General features: G+C 33.9%; 3 protein-coding genes across 6 annotated transcripts; 2 read left to right on the forward strand and 1 right to left on the reverse strand.

The window, feature by feature from the left end:
• Nucleotides 1–2012: 2012 nt before the first annotated feature.
• Nucleotides 2013–4572, forward strand: LOC7487682 (uncharacterized protein At2g34160). Its single transcript, XM_002319049.4, has 5 exons — nucleotides 2013–2397; nucleotides 3393–3441; nucleotides 3894–3956; nucleotides 4043–4107; nucleotides 4236–4572. The coding sequence occupies exons 1-5, from the start codon at nucleotides 2212–2214 to the stop codon at nucleotides 4344–4346; spliced, it is 474 nt and encodes a 157-aa protein (XP_002319085.2). The 5' UTR covers nucleotides 2013–2211; the 3' UTR covers nucleotides 4347–4572.
• Nucleotides 4573–6471: 1899 nt separating this feature from the next.
• Nucleotides 6472–16850, forward strand: LOC7487684 (flowering locus K homology domain). 2 transcript variants are annotated; one of them, XM_002319051.4, is made up of 7 exons: nucleotides 6472–6638; nucleotides 10358–10901; nucleotides 12829–13081; nucleotides 14004–14152; nucleotides 14240–14518; nucleotides 15075–15269; nucleotides 16246–16850. In XM_002319051.4, the coding sequence occupies exons 2-7, from the start codon at nucleotides 10368–10370 to the stop codon at nucleotides 16417–16419; spliced, it is 1584 nt and encodes a 527-aa protein (XP_002319087.3). In that variant the 5' UTR covers nucleotides 6472–6638; nucleotides 10358–10367; the 3' UTR covers nucleotides 16420–16850. The 2 variants fall into 2 exon arrangements, with proteins under 2 accessions (XP_002319087.3, XP_052302433.1); XM_052446473.1 differs by having other exon boundaries at nucleotides 14007–14152.
• Nucleotides 16851–17612: 762 nt separating this feature from the next.
• Nucleotides 17613–18910, reverse strand: LOC7487685 (protein LEAD-SENSITIVE 1). Of its 3 annotated transcripts, none has more exons than XM_024583368.2 (2): nucleotides 18725–18910; nucleotides 17613–18616 (listed from the first exon to the last, which is right to left on the reverse strand). In XM_024583368.2, exons 1-2 carry the CDS (start codon nucleotides 18846–18848, stop codon nucleotides 18177–18179), a joined length of 564 nt encoding a protein of 187 aa, XP_024439136.2. In that variant the 5' UTR covers nucleotides 18849–18910; the 3' UTR covers nucleotides 17613–18176. The 3 variants fall into 3 exon arrangements, with proteins under 3 accessions (XP_024439136.2, XP_024439135.2, XP_052302434.1); XM_024583367.2 differs by having other exon boundaries at nucleotides 17613–18628; nucleotides 18725–18904; XM_052446474.1 differs by having other exon boundaries at nucleotides 17613–18632; nucleotides 18725–18868.
• Between the last annotated feature and the right edge of the window lie 450 nt (nucleotides 18911–19360).

A 19360-nucleotide genomic window follows, 5' to 3' on the forward strand; every position in this document is an offset into this window, starting at 1 on the left:
GCACAACCTATCTTGAATATTATATTTTAGAGTGATTTTTATCTGAAAACCAATTAGGATGTTTAGTTACCATAAGAACAATTGAAGATTCTTATTCTTAATTTTTATCTCTTTTAACACTTAGTCAAGATGTCCCATGACAAATGTTTTTTTTTATTACAAAAACATGTCTTTTTTTTTTCCAGAAGTAATACTTTTTGAATTAAAAAATATCCTATTTTTTTTATATAAAAAAATTGAATGAAAAAACAAAGAAAAATAATAAATCAATGATTTCAAGGAGAAATGTAAAAAAATACAAAATTTGAGAAAAACCATATATAATTTATAATAAAAAATAATTAATAGATGTTTTATCTATATTAAATATTTATAAAGATATTTTTTTAAATTAAGTATATTATTTTCATATATAATTATTTAAAAATCTAATTGTCAATATTACCATAAAAGCTATAATATTATTTAAAGACCAAGGCATAATCAAATAATTAATTAAATATGATTTGAATAAATTTATTTAAAGTCAATCCTATTATAAAATTTAAGAAAAACATTAGGGCATTTAAAAAAAGAGCTAGATTAGTCTGGCCAGAGAGATTGGCCTAAATGCTTGGCCCAAAAACATAAATCCAAGAATTCTTAAGCTTGAAAAGCCAAGCTTGGACGTACGACTCAAAAGAAAAAAACAACATTTATTGAGCTCCCCTCTTAAAGATTAATCCAAAATCACTAAAATAACAATTATTGGCGACTGAAATTTGACTATATGAGAGCTTTCTCTCTCCTTTTTTATTTTCAACAACTTTCTCTATTTTCTTTAGACATTCAAGGATTGAAATGAAAAAAAAATGAACATAGAGAATGAAATATAAGAACCCTAAAAAAAGGATCAAATAATGAAAACAGTGAAACTTGGGGGACTAAATTGAACCTTTTTGCACCTTTAAGACAACAAACACGTGGAATATTTTTTTAATGAAATGTCAATTTTGATTCTTGATATTTTAATTTTGGTTTTATGAATAACATGAAATTATATTTTATAAAATTAGTCTCAAATTCAACGTTGAAATATTTAACAACAAATTAGACACGCGAGAATATATTAATTGAAGTAGATATCAAGAAATAAAACCATGTCACATGACTTGGAAGGATGTAAATGAAAATAAATAAAATTTAGTGATTAAAATGAAAAGATAAAAATTTCAGGGACCAAGGATGGAAAATTTGGTAAGGAGATGTACAATATATATTTTTTTCAATTTATTCTTTAATATTAATGTTAATGTTGGGTGGTGTTTTTGGATATAGTTGGGTCAGGTTTGAGTTTATAATTATATCCAATTTAATTTATGATATTTTATAAATTATAAATCCGACTCATTCAGTTTTTTTTGGATTTGAGTGGACTTGAATATATTGGGTTAGACTAATTTTTATGTAGATATTATAAATATTCATTAGTTAGTCTTATATTACTAATTTTTATGAGTTGAGCTTAATTAAATTTAAGATTTGAGCCCAATAAATTAATCCAAAACTTAACTTTGAAGTGGTCAAAAGTTATTATTTGAACTTTTTTTTGTAGAATTAATTGAAGTGGTGAAAACTAATTAAGTGTAAATATATTTTTGAGAGGTTACATTGTTTATTGGTTGGTTATATAAGTTATACAAATTAGGTTGAGCTAACCAGGTTTAAAAAATTCTGACCAATTAATTCTGACTAGCTACCCGACTCGTAACATTAATATCTCAAGTTTTTTTTTTATTTATTTTCACCTATAATATCTACATTATTTGCCTTTAATATGTTGGGTCAGATTAAATAATGTAAACATTAACAATTTTTTTTTAACATCAATAGTTAATGTTAATTATCCAAAAGAATATATATATATCAATAAATAAAAAGAAGGGATTAACGAGAAGCACTAATACAGAAGCCTGCTATTTCTGTGTTTACCATGTCAAGAACCGCTAAAAACCCAACAAATGTCAGAATCCTCAATAGCCACAGACCCAAAATTCACGCCCCTTTATTTATAACGGTTTTCCTCTCCCCCTTGACATTCCACCACCCAACTTTCCCGCTCTATAAACAACACAACAAACATTACTATTACAAGACCAGAAGGAGAAGAACAAGAAGAAGAAGAAGGTCATCGATCCAAAGAAAGAAATAAAGAAAGAAAGTGATCACACAATGACGATGGAGACTCTGGCTGTAGCACCCACTCCAACACCAACGCCAACGCCAACGCCAACGCCAACGCCAACAACAGAAACAGTCAACAATGACACAGCAATCGCACTTGCCCAGCAAAAGAAGAACAGGATTCAAGTGTCTAACACCAAGAAACCTCTCTTCTTTTATGTCAATCTCGCCAAGGTTCCCACTTTTTCTTTGCTGGGTAGTCTTTTCTTGTTTTCAATAATGTACGTTTTGGATTGCTAATTTTGTTTTTTTTATGTTTTGGTATAATGTATAATTTATTAATGTGTAATTTGATTGTTTCTATCTTTACATGTATGTTTTTGTTTGGAATTTTTTTTCCTTTTCCTTTTCCTTTTCCTTTTGATAGGATCTTTGGAAGTTAGTTTTATACTTTTTATGGATCATAATCAAATCCTGCATTTTAAGTAGAAAAGTTGTTTTGGTATACTTTTATTTTATTAAAAACAATTCAATTTATCTTTTGAACTTACTGGATTTGTTTTAATCTACCAATATCATTCAAGTGATCAAGTCTTGTGTGTCTTTGCTCAACATTTCCATTGTTTTGTGATCAATAAATTTTATGGTTTTAGACTCTGATATGGGGGAATTTTTGGAGCATCAAGTAAATGCCTCTCTGTAGCAAAAAAAAAAAAAAAAAGCTTCCTGCTTTTTAGTTTACTGTCATTCAATTGCTATAGCATATATAGCTCATCTGAAACTTTCCTGCCTATATATAGATGAGTTGTTTTTACTTTTCTTGTAGAAATGGTTTTGTTTTCTGGTCATAGATCTCTTAAATTATATGATAAAAGAATCGTGGTTAGATCCTTTTTAAGTGGATTTAAAGTTTTCCTTCTTCGTCCGTATGTTAGGATTAATTATGTGGTTATCCATCTGGTACAACTCTTTGAAATGGGATAGTAGACAAAACTTAAATAATTAAATTGAGATTATTTTGTCATTATTTTCCTTTTCTTCTTTAATGCGGAAGTGATGTCATTCTTACAAGAAAATCATGCCTACAATGTGATTTAATAGGACATCTTAACGATTACTGATCATGTGAACATTATAATGTTGAGACTCGTATACTCCTTTAGATTGTACAGCTCCTGGATCTGTGTTTATGATTTTTATTTTAATCATGCATTGTGATTTTGTTGCAGAGGTACATGCAGCAGTATAATGAGGTCGAGCTTTCCGCCTTGGGCATGGGTATGTTCTACAAAGCCACATCTCATAGTTTTGTTATGTTTCTTATTTGTCTATGGAGTGGTAGTTTTGTCTTTCTGGTGGAGTTTCTGCCGACAATAAGCCATTAACAGTCTACGGAATGGTATGAGCTGGTATTGAGCAATTGTTGCTGTATCATGAAGAATACCGTAGAGACATGAGTGTAACAGGACCAAAGAAGGAGTTGCTAAAATGGTTCTTCTAAGCTTTGGTTTATCAGGACCATACGAATGTAGAGCATTTTTAATGAACAGTTGAAAATGATTTATGTAAAATGCATTTATAATCATGTTAGCGTAAGAACTGTTTTTGGTTTTAAACAAAAATCCATTCCATAGAGGTAGCGGAAAATCTTTGTAAGAGATGGAAGGAAACAATAACTTTGTATTGTGGTTATCATGTCTGTTTAAAAATTATTTTACATTTTATTACAGCAATCACCACAGTTGTTACAATCGCTGAGATTTTGAAGAACAATGGACTGGCCATCGAGAAGAGTAAGAATTTCCTCCTCCTAATACCGAGTCTTGTATTCATGATGAGGATATCTGATTTATAACATTTTTATTTATGGACCAAACAGAGGTTTTGACATCTACTGTTGGCATGAAAGATGAGAACAAAGGACGACAGATTCAGAAGGCTAAGGTATGGTTAATCTCATTATGAATCTTAATTTGATTCATCATCCTCTCATGTATGATAATTAATAACGAATTTTTCTTATTATCCTTTTCTTTATGGTAACTGATTGATTATTTTTCCTTGACTTCTAGATTGAGATTGTGTTGGAGAAGTCGGAGAAATTTGATAGTCTGATGAATGCTGTTAGTTCAGCTCCAGAGGAGGAGGCAGCGAAAGATAATAAGGATGATGAGAAACAGTGAAGGAAATTTGATGCTCTCTTGTTGTAGTTCTGTATCCACTTTTTTATTTTCCATCTACCTAATAGTGGCAGGGACTTATTTTTTCATTAAGTATTTTATCATGGATAATTTAGGAGTAGAGAGACAGTGGCATAGTGGGACGTTGCAGTTATATATATGCCTCTCTCTTTGCTCTGATTATACACCTGTAGAGATCATAAATGTTATTATACTGTTTCTTTGTTCACATGTACTCTTTCGGTGAATCTGCATTTAAAGGATTGTGTGAGCATCTAATCTCTGCTAAATTTACTTATAAAATCTATTCTATATAAAAGGATTGTTGGGACAGTAAATCTGATATGATCTGGGAACTAGGTGCGGCACGCGCACAATTTCACTTTACAGATGGTAAGAAATAGTAAAATGTTTGGTCAGGATTTGAACATCATAAATTTTCTCTAACAATGCCATATATGTCATACATGGATAGTAATTAATTCATGAATGAAACCATATCTGTCATTCATGCATAAACATGTATAATCGGCTGACTTATATTTAAGGATTGGAATCCCTTTTCTTGACCTGAAATTAGTTTTTGCTAAGAATTTGTTAGGTATAGTGTTTGGAAATTGCTGCGCCGCCGTTGAGGTTCTGTTCGAGGTTTCAATAAGCGTTACAATAGAAGTTTCGCAATCAATAATGAATTTTCAGGATTACATTCGGTATGTTTAGATCTTAATGCTGTCCATGATTTGGCTATCAATAGCAATTGTTTTCTTCATTTTTTAGTTCAACTCATGCATGCTTTAGTTTGCAAACATGTTTGTTATTGTTAGATCCAGTTTTTTTTTTGAGTATCTGTGCAAAGGAAATCATGTTATTGCTTCCTCCAACCCAAAGTTCACTGCTATTTTTTTTTCACATCTGCTTCATTGCTTGGGATGCTTTCATTCTTTTAGATCCATCAGCGAAACCGTTTTTCTCCTCTTTTGTAAGCAATGTTTAGATCCATTAGCGAAAACATTTTCCCGCAAATTATCTAGTTCATTGTTAAATAATAACAATATGCTGATCTTGATTGTATCGAAATCTCCGGTTACATTTCTAATGAGTGATAAAGATGAAAGTGATCAGAGAAGCTGCAGCCTTGATCAGCACTTGTAATGATCCGCGCAATCATTTCTAAGCATGCATGGTTTATCTCTTCTTGGTGAACTGTGGGGCCTAGTTCCTCTCATTTCTTTGTGAAATTTACAGATCGTCATCCTACATCTTTTACGTCTGATTTTTAATGTTGTTTCCTGATATGTTTTACTCGTACACACCTAGAGTGCCCTTCAAGGGATAAACAGTTTGGCGATATATGAACCTATTTGCTAATTCACAGTGTGTAAATCCTGATAGGCAAGCACTCACCTTTTATGGAGAAACTCAAGTTTATAGTAGTTTTGTATGCATTCACACAGCATACCCTTAGTTAGACAGCAGCTCCAAGTCAGGATGCCCTATTGACCAGTGAGTCTTAGACGTTGACAGAGGAATATCCTTTCAGTAACTAAGTCTCTGAGTCTTCTGCATGAGTCAAGGTGTTAGATTCCATAGAGATATAGAGTTAATTATAAAATCATGAATCTATCTAGTCAAAGATTCAGGTTTTGAAGAAAATTTATAGAAAGGTAACTTAGTTTTAAACTAGTCAGTCCTGGACGTTGACAGAGGACTAGGACTGTCTCATGCATACAACATTTCTGGCAAATAGACAGAGGACTAGGACTGCCTCATGCAGACAACATTTCTGGCAAATAGATTAGGTTTTCTATGAAGCATTTCTTTCTGGATAACTGAATGGAAGAGTGCCATTTGCAAACAGAATTGTAGGCTTATTGCTTTCCAGAATTTCACCTATCAATCACAATTTCTCTCTCTAATCATGCAACTGAGTCCTCAATTTATATCTTTCATTGTCTAGACAGTATAGATTGTTGTATGCTCCTGTTTAGCCCATTATATAAGTTATAACCCAACCCAACTAGGGTTATTTTCATCATTTTCCAGTCAAAACAAGGACCACATTGCAAACTCAAGATTTTATCTGGGCCACAAAATCAAAACCCAAAAATCTCCTTAAAACGGAAACTCCTCTTATACACGCGCACACACCTCAGACACAGAACACAGTCTCTCTGTCTCCCTCTCGCTCCCCATATATGCTGCAACACTTTTCCAGACCTAAAACAGAAAAAACCCACGAACTCTGTCCAACTTTCACTGCTTTTCAAAACCCAGATTTTCTGCTTGTCTCTTAATGTAAGTTCTTGCTTAATCTCGTCTTCTTGGTGCTTTATTACTGTACTTCTTTAGGGTTTTAGTTGTTATTTCTTGCATAACTGTTGTTGGGTTATTTCGTTAATGCTTTGTTTTCAAGTCATTTAGGTTGCTTGGCTATGACCCTTTTATTGGTTTTTGTTGATTAACGATCCTATGCACTTTTTCTTTCTTTTTTTTCTTGCTCAAAAAGGGTTCCTTTTCAGATTGAGGAATTAGGGTTCGCAGTTTTCTTGTTTATTATGGGTGGTTTTGAAATAGTATATAGTGCTTGGTATTTGCCTGGGCGTGTTTTCCATATATCCTATAAGATACGTGTTTTTGTTTTGTTTGTTTTTTGTGTGTATGTTTGTATATTGATGAGGGGTTATTGGGTTTGAATTTTTTTAAGAATTCATGGAATCTTGGCAGTGGAACTGTTATCTATAATAAAGAAAGAAGAAACTAGGCCTGTTTTCTTAAACTCAAATATGTAGGGGGCAGGGTAAGGTATATAGGCGAATGCTAGTGATGACAGCGGCGCCAGACTCCCATTAAACACACGCCTCTTGCATTTCAAGTGATTTCACCACATTGATTGTCGCTGCAAGGATGTAAAAAACTTAAAAAGAGGATTAATATTAATATTAAATTAATTAAAAAAAACTAAAGGAGGAGGAGGAGTTTGTACTGTATCCCTAGACTCATAACACTATTCATGGAATTGTGATCTGACAAATTTGTCCCTGGGCAGGATTTGACGGTCTTTTTACCATGATTCAATGTAATTTCCAAATTATCCGTGGTAGATAAGTTTTCTCAATTTTTTAGAACATTTAAATCACTTAAATACCCTCGGAACTAAAAAAAAAAGGATGGCTTAAGCTCAGGGGTTCTTATGTTTTTATTTTTATTTTTTATTAACGTTAAATTACATAATCACCTCTTGGTTCAAAATTAATAAAACTATCTTTTAGGGTTTTTTTTGGTCTTTTCAGCATGATTTTTTTTTTTGTTAATGTCAATTTAACTGGGGGGCTTTTTTGTATTTTAATAAATTTTTAATAAACTTTGTTGGCACGTGCCAGCATGTAGGATTGTAGGCAGACCCCATGCTCTTTGAGCAACACATGCAGGGTAATCAGTTACCAAACCCTACCTTCCGCGGCGTTTAAAAGGTCTCGATGCTCCTTCCATGATGGGGAGGTGTGTGTGTGCCAATAATCTATAAAATTAGAATTCTCTTTCAATTTCAACCTTTTTTTTTTATTTTAAATTTAGTTATTATTCTCTTGATTGTTATTTATTTTGTTTGAGATTTTTTTAAATTGTTTTTTTTCTCAATCTCATTCTCATGTTTTTTTTTTCCTATCAAACTTGATTTCTATTTTTTTTATTGTTATCTTTTTTTACCTTGATAAGTTTTTTTAAATTAATATTTTTTTTCACGATTTATCCTTCAACATTAAATTGGTTGAGAATTAAGTTTCTTCATTGAACTCGGGTTTAAATTTTAAAGGTTGCGAGTTTTAGAGATTAGACCAAGTTTAAAAGGTTTGCATCGAGTTTGTTTGGTTTTTTTTCTTTTGCTTAAGCGCTTTTTTTTTCATCCTTCAACATTTATTCAATTTGAAAATGAGTTCTATTATTTTTATTCATTTGATTTATCTAAAATTTTGCGCTGGTCTTGAAAATGACCTTGGTTATCTCAAGTCCTTTTCATATGTTGTTCTTTGTTGGGTTTTTTTATCTAATTCTTTAAATTGATAATTTTTTTCGATTTTGTTCTTTAATATTTAGAATATTTTTTTTAAACAATTTGTAAAATTATAATTCATTTTCAATTTCATCTCCTTTAATTTATTAATTTTTTTGAATTTAGTCCATATTCTTTTGATTGCTATTTATTTTATTTTAAATAATTTTTTTTAACAATTTCATTCTTTTTAAGTTTTTTATTTCTTGTCAAATTTGATCCCTGTTCTTCTTTTTTTGCTTTGATAAATTTTTTAAATTGATATTGTTTTTGTTTCTATAATTCGACATTAGATTAGTTGGGAATTGAGTTTCTTAACTGAGTCCGAGTCTATGATTTCATGGGCTCTGGGTTTTAGGGATTAACCTAGGTTTGAGAGGTTAGCCAGATTTGCTTTTTTTTTTTCCTCCTTGTTCTTTAAGCTTATATTTTTTAAGTTTTATTTTTCAACATTTATTCAATTGGAGATTGAGTTTCGTTAATTTTATTTATTTGCTTTCTTTAGGATTATTTATTTATTTTGAAAATAACCTGGGTTTTCTCAAGTCTTTTTATTATTGTTATTTTTTTGATTTACTTTGGGTATTCAATATTAAATTAGTTGAGAATTAAACTTTTTGATTCAATCCGGGTCTAGTATATAATGGGTTGAGAGTTTGAGATCTTAGCCCGAGTTTAGAAGGTATGCTTAGTTTGTATGATTAATTTTCCCCCTTCTTTTAAACTGATTTTTTTTTAATTTCATCTTTCATCATTTATATCATTAGTGATTAGATTTCTGTTTTTCTTTATCTGTCTACTATAGGTTGTCCTGAGTTTTTTTATTTGTTGTTTTTTATTGGATTATTTGGTAAGTTTTCTAAATTAATAATTTTTTATTGCTGATTTCATCATTCAACATTGTATCAGTTGGTAATTTTTTTTTTTGGTTCCTTCTTTCGAGGTTAAGGTTTTTTGATTTTAGGCTTCGTATTTTCTTTTTATCTGTCTATACTAGTCCCATCACCCAGACTATAAAATTTGTGGGTTGGCTTAATTTTTTTAGGGTTGTTTTTTTAAATTTAATATTTTTTATGCTCTGTCTTTCAACATTAAGTTGTTTGGATTTGAGTTGTGTGATGTTTGCAGGCCTGCCTTCTATTCAGTTGTCTCATTTACATGATCCAGATCACAGAGTTTGGTTTGCTTGGTTTTTTTTTTTTTTTTTAATTGACCCTTTTTTAAATTTTATTTTTCGACACTGGATTTGTTTGGAATTCAATTACGAGTCTTTTTTATTTGTTTATCCCAATCTCATAACACGATTTGCAAATTTGGCATGTTTGGTAAGGTTGACCTAGGTTGTTTTTTTTGTCTTCCACATTTGATTGGTTGAAATCTTAACTTCATTAGCCTTTTATTATACCCTTTTTTTTTTTTGTAGGTTGTTGTGATTTTTTTTAAAGTTGGTACATGTATCATCCTTTTTGTTTTTTTTTTTTTTCAGTTGGTTCTATGCCTCGAGTTGCATTTTTTTAAAACTTTTTTAAAACACGTTCGCTTCACTCGAGCGTCTTTTTTTTTTAACCAAAAAAATGTTCTAGACCGCGGCATAGTGTGGGCCCACAAACTAGTATGTATATATATAATTTCATCATTTGTTCCTGCAAGTAGTAGTATTTGTGGCGTTGATGAGTGGCCCTTGTTCAGGTTGTATATGTGGCTCTTTAACATAGTTGTTTAATGGAAGTCATTATAATTCTTGCCTTTTTCTTGACCTTCCATGCCCTGCAGTTGTATTATGGCTCCAGGTTGTGGAAAACTTTCCCTTCTTTTTATTAGATTCTTTTTGCACCATTTTGTTTATATTGGAAATTGAAGGCATGGGTGTTGAGAGTTTGTTGATTTAAGGATTTCTACACCTTTTTCTTTCTTCTATATAATTTGGATAGTTGGGTTTATAAACTACGTTCTTGCTTTCTTACAGTGCATATCTCATGGCGGATGTTGATCAAGGCATTGGTGAGCATGAAGTGGATCACGCTGCAGTTCATGGTGTGGATCCTGCTGCTGACTGTGTTGATCATCCTGTAGACCATGGTTTGGACTCCACTGACCTTGGATTGGATCATGGCACTGATCATGCTGTAGATCATGGTGTGGATCACATCACAGGTCCTGGATTGGCAGTAGAGCATGATGACATGGATCACCCTACAGATCATCATGTGGATCCTTCTATAGACCATGATGTGGATCACCCTGTGAACCATGACATGGATAATGCTATAGATCAAGTGCCTGAAAATAATGAGGCTTCAAAGCAAGGACATGATGAGGATACAGTCTCTGGAGGTGGTGAGAAGAGGTGGCCTGGATGGCCTGGAGAGAGTGTGTTTCGGATGTTGGTTCCTGCTCAAAAAGTAGGCAGTATCATTGGCCGTAAAGGGGAGTTCATTAAAAAGATAGTCGAGGAGACAAGAGCACGCATTAAGATACTTGATGGTCCTCCAGGGACGACAGAAAGAGCTGTAAGTTTTTCTTCTCTTTTATTTGCCCAACTAGGTTATCTGGAAAATATAGAAATAGGCTGGTTGGAAATAATTTGTTGATGCAAAGTGTTTGATGGTTAGACCTCCCTTGATATTTCATTCATATGTCAACTGAATCTATCATAGCATGCTTTAATTTTGTTTTTCTTTTCTTTTTATGTTTTCCTTTCCCTCTTAAGAAATTGATAATTTGGAACATGGAAGCAATTTTCAGGCATTGCAGAATATTTTGTCAGGGTTAGCTGGTTGTGTTGTAATATTACAAGTTTGGCCATCTATCTATAACACGTCTGATATTTTTAATAGGAATTTGGCGGTTGCTACTAAAACTTGTTTGTGATTGGATCACATGATCATCAATCTGTGCTTTGAGCTATATTAACATCAATTACAAAGGAAGCTTGTTTATGGAAGAGAGATTGATAAGGCAAGCTTAATTTTATGTATTGACTTAAACCCATAACAAAGAAGCTAGCTTTTCAAAGAGATTGATAAAGTTTTAAGCTTATAAATTTCTCCTTAGCTGTAAATATAACTTGTATTAAGGAGTTTTCTAATTATTAAAACATAGAAGAAAATGGAAGTGATAATTAAAACACACATTTCAAGTTGAGGTTGTAAAGCTTCTATGCATCATTTGTAAACCAAATTAAAATCTGTGCAAGTGGCACAATTCTGATCTATAATTGTTTGGATATCTGATTCAACTGTTTATCATCCAACCCTTTGTGTTCTTGCCACTGTGTAGTATTTTTCATGGCAGTCATTTGTTTTCTATGGATATCCGAGTTATGTATCTATCTGTACCTTGCAATGATATTAAGAGGGAGAGTTCTCAGAAATATCGCATATTATTCTGTCACCCTTTAAAGCTACAACATTTGATTGGGAATTAAGAAATCAATTTTGAAGAGAACCTAAGATATGATCATTTAACTTTGAATGAATCATTATTGTAAAAGTTTGCGTAGTTGAAAAGAAGACAAAAAGGAAGCCTCGTCAGAAGAAATCGAGAAGTATAACAGAAATACTTTTATTGCAATGACAAATGAATGTGTGCAGGTTCTGTCCGCAATTTTTTAAGCAATGTATCAACCATCATTAGGATCCCAAATTTGAAGAACCAAAGATCCAGATTGCTGGGATCAGCATTGAGCATTGCAAAGTGCTGAAAAGTTGATTTGAATATACAGACATATTACACGAACAACAGTTCCATGAAGCTCTGCAATCTTTCTGGTAACTTCAGAAACTGCATGGTTGATTTCTGCCGCAGCTTGTAAACACCACAAAGGAACCTGTTTTAATCAACATTAGAGGATGCAGAAGATGTTAACATCAAAGTGCTAATCTAACTTTGTCATAATATACTTCCACGATTAAACAGTAAAAGAGACAAAAAATTTGGTCAACTTTAGTAAATAATACACTGAAACTTGTCAATCCATGATTATGTTTTTTATTTTTATTGGTTAAAAAAATTAAGAATCAAATCTAAGTGAAGTGTAATAGTAACCCTTAGTTACATGTTAGGAGGAGAAAATGATCAAATGTTATGCATTAGATTTGACATCATGGCGAACAGAGGAGCAGGTGGAGAATTTATAGTGCATGCGCGCTATTGAATTTTGACAACAAAATTGAGGAATCATTATTCCCTAGAGGAGGAGAATAGGGGAATAACAGGCAATGGTTGTGGTGAAACTCTAATATAGTTGTAAAATTTCATACAATGGGATACCATATTGTTTGAAATGTTATTTAGAAAGAGTTGTGTCATTGTTTTTATTTTTTATTTTTCTCACTTGTTGCTCCATCTCATTTCATTTTCCTCTTCCCTTGAGGTGTTCTTGGACTCGAGTCATAGTTTTTTTCCTTGGTTTGTTATACTAACTTTGTTATATAGGTAATGGTATCTGCCAAGGAGGAGCCTGATTCCTCTCTTCCTCCTGCTATGGATGGCCTACTGAGGGTTCACAAACGCATTATTGATGGTTTGGACAGTGATTCTTCTAACACTCCACCAACCAGTGGAGCTAAGGTTTCAACAAGGCTGCTAGTACCAGCCTCACAAGCTGGAAGTTTGATAGGAAAACAAGGAGGAACCGTTAAATCCATCCAAGAGGCATCGACTTGCATAGTTAGAGTTCTTGGTGCAGGTTTTTCCCTTTCGCTTCTGAGTTTGAAATGATTCAAAATTCATTTTGTTATCTGTTTTCTTGAATTAAGCTATTGCTGTTTGTCATGGTGAAGCCATAATCAATGGCTGTCTTTTACAATTCATTCCATTTTTCAGAAAATCATGTTTTGTAAATTATGCTTTACTGGATTCAAGTGCTGTTTTTTCTCATTGTGTTATAATTGCAACTAATTCAGTAATGGCAAATTAACCAAGTTCTTTGGAAATAGAAACTATCTGAAATATGTAGTTGTCATGCTCTAAACTTACAAATCAAGTTTCTGAGTAATGGAGGGGTGAACCAAGGCCATCATTAACAGAGTTCCTTGCATTTCTTCATCTTCTTCACTTACCTCTGTAATATGTGCCTTTATTATTTGTTGCCAATTTGTTATAATTTCTCAACCACACCATTACCGACAATGCCTCTAGCTCAGCTGTTCACCCCACCTCTTCCACCCACCATTGTATCACTGTTGTTTATTTATAGTGGTATCATGATGATGTTGGTTTCAATACCTAATCAATGACCACCACATGCAGTTCTTTTTTCTGAGGTTCAGGATTGCATAATTTATTATTGAGGTTCATGATTCCTTTGTAAGATCTGGAACATCTATCTGACCTATCTACCTTTCTTTTCTTTTAAGGTCCCACCTTCTCCGCTAAAAAAAGTGTGGCAAAATTATTTGAGGATACTCATTTAGTGGACTGTTTTGCTCTCACCCCTCTTCTGCTGTTTATTATGAAACTCATCTTAATAATTGATTATCTTAATGCCTCGTATGTTCATTTTGTTTTACAAGTCCTCATGGTTTGGATTCAGATACTTCTCTCAACTTATTTCTGAATTTTATCTGCATGTCTAATCTCTCTGTTTTTTTTTTATCAAACTGCTGCAGAAGACCTTCCAGTTTTTGCTCTTCAAGATGATAGGGTTGTTGAAGTATTGGGGGAAGCAGCTGGAGTGCACAAAGCAGTGGAGTTAATTGCATCTCATCTCAGGAAATTTTTAGTTGACCGAAGTATAATTCCGTTATTTGAAATGCAAGTAAGCTGCTCTTCATTAAGATTGGAATGACTTTACCTATTATGGCATGACTGGTCTGATGAAATTCTGATTTATATAATTTACAAGATGCAAATGTCGAATCCTTCAATGGAGCAGATGCCACCACATCAATCATGGGGTCCACCTCAACCCCTTCCTCCAAATCATGGTGGAGGACCTGGTTATGGACAAAATCCCCAATATATGCCACCTCCGCGACAGCTTGACAATTACTACCCTCCTGCTGACATGCCACCTCTAATGGAAAAACAACCTCACCAGGGTATATCTGCATATGGAAGAGAAGCTCCCATGGGTAGCCATGCTTCATCAAATGCCCAAGCTGCACCATCAATGATCACACAGGTTCTTTTATTCTCTTTGTTTTCCTTCCCCCTCATCCATCTCATTGAAGGAAATTCGAGATGCTTTTAGCACCTTTATGTTGGAGAATGAGATGGGATGTGGGATGACATGCCGATAAGCAGAAACACCCCCCCCCACCCCCCTGGATGTTCTATGTAAACATTTGATTCGATTTTATTTTCCTTTTTCACGATTTCTTGAGGTTGGCAAGGGTTGTGTAGCTCTCATGGGGAGCTTTGCCCACTGCTATAGCTTTCCATAAAAGATATCATATAGTAATTTTACATCCCAGATTTGATGGAGTGGAATTAGAGACCTTTTAATACAAATCACATGCAGAAGATTTATGCAATCATTTTTCCTTGGTATTATATGTTATTATTTTTGGTTGGGATGGGTTTGTAATATTTCTCAGGCTTTTCTTTCATTGCAAATGAAGTGGTTCTATTTTATTCGATTGCAAGCCAAATAATCTCATTTTGTATTTCTTTCTGGCACTTATCAGCACCTTTGGAGGTTTCAAAAGGACTGACAGATTTTGTGGGTTCTTGTGCAGATTACACAACAAATGCAAATCCCATTATCATATGCTGATGCTGTTATTGGGACAGCTGGTGCAAGTATAAGCTACATTCGACGTGCTAGTGGGGCAACTGTTACTATACAAGAAACTAGAGGTGTTCCTGGGGCAATGACAGTTGAAATCAGTGGAACTGCTTCTCAAGTCCAAACAGCTCAGCAGCTGATACAGGCAATATTTCATGCTTTAGCTCAATTGATCTTCCCCTCTCTTTACTAGATGTATCCTATTTGGGTGACATGTTTTCCTAAACTGCTGATTGTATATGAATGGGCATTGCTTGCATGAGATTTTGACAAGGCTTGCATTTATTTATCATGTATAATCCCGCAATTATTCATGTTTAGTCTAAAATTTAATTTTAGGCTTAATAAGGATGTTTACAAACTGAAGCTAAATAACGAGTTGTTTGTCAAATGGACAACATAATATCTGATTTGCTTTGCTGGTTGTGCGGCAGGACCTTGTCATTATAGGCTGCATATTGTGGTATCTGCTAGGAATGTCATAAAATATTTGTTACGGTTCATGGCATCTGTTCTGCAGAGCGTATAAGTACTTGTAAATTGATTAGTGTTTCAAGGTTGGGAAAAGTGAAGTTGATGCAGGATGGTTTGTCACTAAATAGGAAAACATTTTGTATAATAGGAAGAACCTACTTTACAATTTCTTTTTTAAACATCCATGTGCACTGAGGTGTAATTTTAATCAGGTCTTCATCATTTGAATTGGAGCCTGTGGCCAAGATTATGTGGCTTACTAGATAGTGATTGTTGTGGCATGTAGTTTCATAGTATGATGCTGCACCATATATTTTCCACCTAGAATGACAAGTTCAATGAAAGAAGACAGAGCAGGAAAAAAGATTGAAGTTCTGATGGATGATGAACGTCAGCCAAGTGATTTAAAAATTGTTCTTTTGGCATAGTGATAGGTTCGGGTGATCGTTTACTAGATGGAAATTGCTGATGTTGACTCATTCTTGTTCTCATTTATATAAAGAAAATTTTCTGTTTTTCTAATATAAGCAATCTCTTGTTTAATAGTTGGGCTAAATACGGTAGCTGGGGATCCCAGCTGTTGATTTGCATTAATTATAGTGTATATGCATTTGATGGGATTCTGATGGTGTACTCTTCTATTGCAGAATTTCATGGCTGAAGCTGGAGCCCCAGCACAGCCTCAGACAGGTGGGGCTGCAGACCAAGGATACAATCCTTATTCACACAGTTCAGTGTATGCTTCTCCACCATCCAATCCAGAACACACCGGCCATGCTGGGGGATATGGCTCAATGTATGGTGCAAACTATGGTTACTAGGCAGCAGCTCTGAGTTGGTTCCCTCGTTGATATGACTTGTTCTTTGCTGAGTTGGTTTCCTCTGCGAACTTGGATGATATTATCACCAAATAATCAATTAAGCATGCTGTAGTTGTACCTTGCATTTCTCTAGATTCTTGGCTAGACAAACCTAAGTTAGATTCTTCATGTGCATTATGCTTGGACCACATGGCGTTGCCAATAGAATGTTTTAAATTCTTGTGCAACTTCAGCCATATGCTCGACTCTTCTATGATAGCTTCATTTGTGGACGAAAATTGTCACTATTAAGGTACTTTGGCGTCCAGTAACTCATCTTAGTTTTGTTCTTGCCTTTTGGTCCTGTGGATTGTGTGTGCTTTGTAGAGAAAAGGGCAGTTGTTGGAATTGAGTTGGTTTTTGTGAATGGAGAGGTATGAGCAGTTTATTAATTTTCTGTAATCTTCTCCAGGTTCTTGGACTTTTGTTTAAATGATTGGCTAATTGGTCAAGTTTTACTCGATTTGTTTTGATTTTTTTAAAGTGTTTTTTTATTTGAAAATATATTAAAAATATATATATATTTTTAAAATTTATTTTTAAGTTCAGCACTTTAAATATTTAAATTTTGGCGAAAGCACCATCGCCAAACGGGCTGTAGGTGACTGCTGAACCAATTTTGATGGGTTCGTTCTCTAGTTAGCCTTTTCTATATGAACTGATCGTTCAATTCAAAAGGCATTTGAGGAATTGAAATTTCATCCACCACATTTTCCCCCCAGCAGACCGGATCTTGCAAACTTTAATTCTATTTTACAAAAAGGAAGTTTGAAACCCATTTAATTTACTTCAATGAAATCCCTCTTCCCTTCCTAATATTTCTTCTTTATTTTTTGAGCTTTGAATTTAGTTTTTGTATAATTTTTTTTGTTTTTTTAGGTTATTTTAGTCTTATTATTGGGATTGTAGATTTTATGAATTAATTTGATTGACTTAAGTTTTTTTTATATAATTATTTTGTTATTTAATATTTGATTTGATTGAGAATTAAATTTTATAATTTATTTTATTTTAGTTTTTATAAAGTTATTCCAGTTTCATAATTTGAGTCAAGAATATATAAAGCTAAAAGAAAATGAGTGAGAGTGCAGAGATAAAGATAAATGGAGAAGGAAAACAAAAAATTCCATACCAAAAGAAGAACAAAAACTGCATCATTTGAAGTGGACATGCCATTTGATAATGGAGAGTGTTACAATTTCTAGAGGAGGATCAAAGTAAGATGAAGAAAATAAAAGAAAAGGAGAGGAGGATCTACAAGTGCTAGATGAAGATATCATGAGGTTTGGGTGGCTTGGATCTTTTCATCACATATATACATGAAAAAATGTTGAACTTGTAGGTATTTTCGCGAGACAAACTGCCAACCGATGCCATAACAAGTCCTTGAAAAAACCTGAAGCTCCTCTGTTTACTCACGTAGGTCTCTTTGGACACTACTAGTAAAGTAAAGAACATGATGTCGAGAAAGAAGAGGAGAGAGAGTAGATAAATTATACTGGTTTTATTATATGCGAAGCTTGCCTTGTACCAAGCTACGCACAAACCTCTCCTATGATTGGGAGAGGGACCTGGATATAGCCAGGTGTTTTCGTGCATGCTAGAGTGTATGATTTATGAGTAATACATGATGATGAAGTGCTGCTAATTATATATGATGCTAGACAGACCCTTGAAATGGTTTTTTCCAGCGTGTCATCCTCTAACATTCAAAGTCTTTAAATGTTGTTCCTGTAAAACATAAGCAAACGAGGAGCTGGCGGCAGAAGAGGGCTTGCAGCAAGTGCTGCTGTATGTTTAACTTGCTGACTGAAGGCAGTTCCTGTACTGCAGAATGTTGCGAAGTGCTCACAGTTGTTAGACAGGAGGTTATATTTGCCGAAACCTTCTTTCAACTTTTCTTTTGCAGTCTCAACAATTTCACTCCCCGATTTCGATCTCTCGGTGGTGGTGCAATTAGGGCACATGGTATGAGAAGTGATACTAAGAATCATTCTGGGCACATCATAATTATATCGACAGAGGAATCCTCCGTCGAGGAAGCACTCAAGACAAGTTTCCACCACTCCATGGCCCGTATTTCTTGAGAAGCCACATTTTTTGCAAGCCCTTGTGGGTCCGGCTTTTGGGCCTACGAAGTGAATGGCCTTCCCATCGCCTATATATATCCCTGCCTTAAATTAAGTACATATTTTTGATAAAAATTGTTGGAGTCTGGAACAAATTAATTGACGAGAGAAGTGTCAGAGTGAAGGGAAGAACTGACCATGGTGGGTGTACAAAGGCCGATGCACATAGATATGGAGACCCTCTGGTATGAGTCTAATATCCCAACCAGCAATGCCATGCTCGACCTGTAATATTGGGGGAACTTCTTCTTCTACTATCATCTCTCCAGCTTAACTATTTCTTTCAAGCTGAATATTTCGGTGAGGGTGCCGTCTTCATATATATTGTGGCTTTTAAGGATGTGATATTGTTGCCTTTTGATTCTTGCCAGCCTACAAGGCCGGGCCCTATGTGTTCTTTGGATACCATTGCACATGCGATTTTATGGGTTTTTCCTTTTTTATAATAAATATGAGTGTCTGGGCCAGCTTAAATACACCTCGATTAATCCCACGAGCCTTGAAATTAACGACCATGTAAATCTCCAATAACCCTGAGGTTTGTGAGATTCGAACTATGGATTTATGGGTTTTTATGAGTTTCTTTTTATGGGTTTTTCCCTTCATCTTTTCTCAGATGCCAAATGGAGATTAAAATGCCAGAATATATAGACCTGAATGTGATACCTCACCTACGTGATATTAGATACATTTCTCTTGACATTTTCAAAATAAAAAAAAAAAACCTGAAGGGACCCTCAACAACTCTGGAGTAAGGCTTCTGCGCCTTCAAT

The sequence above is a fragment of the Populus trichocarpa genome, chromosome 13 (assembly GCF_000002775.5).
Source record: "Populus trichocarpa isolate Nisqually-1 chromosome 13, P.trichocarpa_v4.1, whole genome shotgun sequence".
Lineage (NCBI taxonomy): Eukaryota > Viridiplantae > Streptophyta > Magnoliopsida > Malpighiales > Salicaceae > Populus > Populus trichocarpa.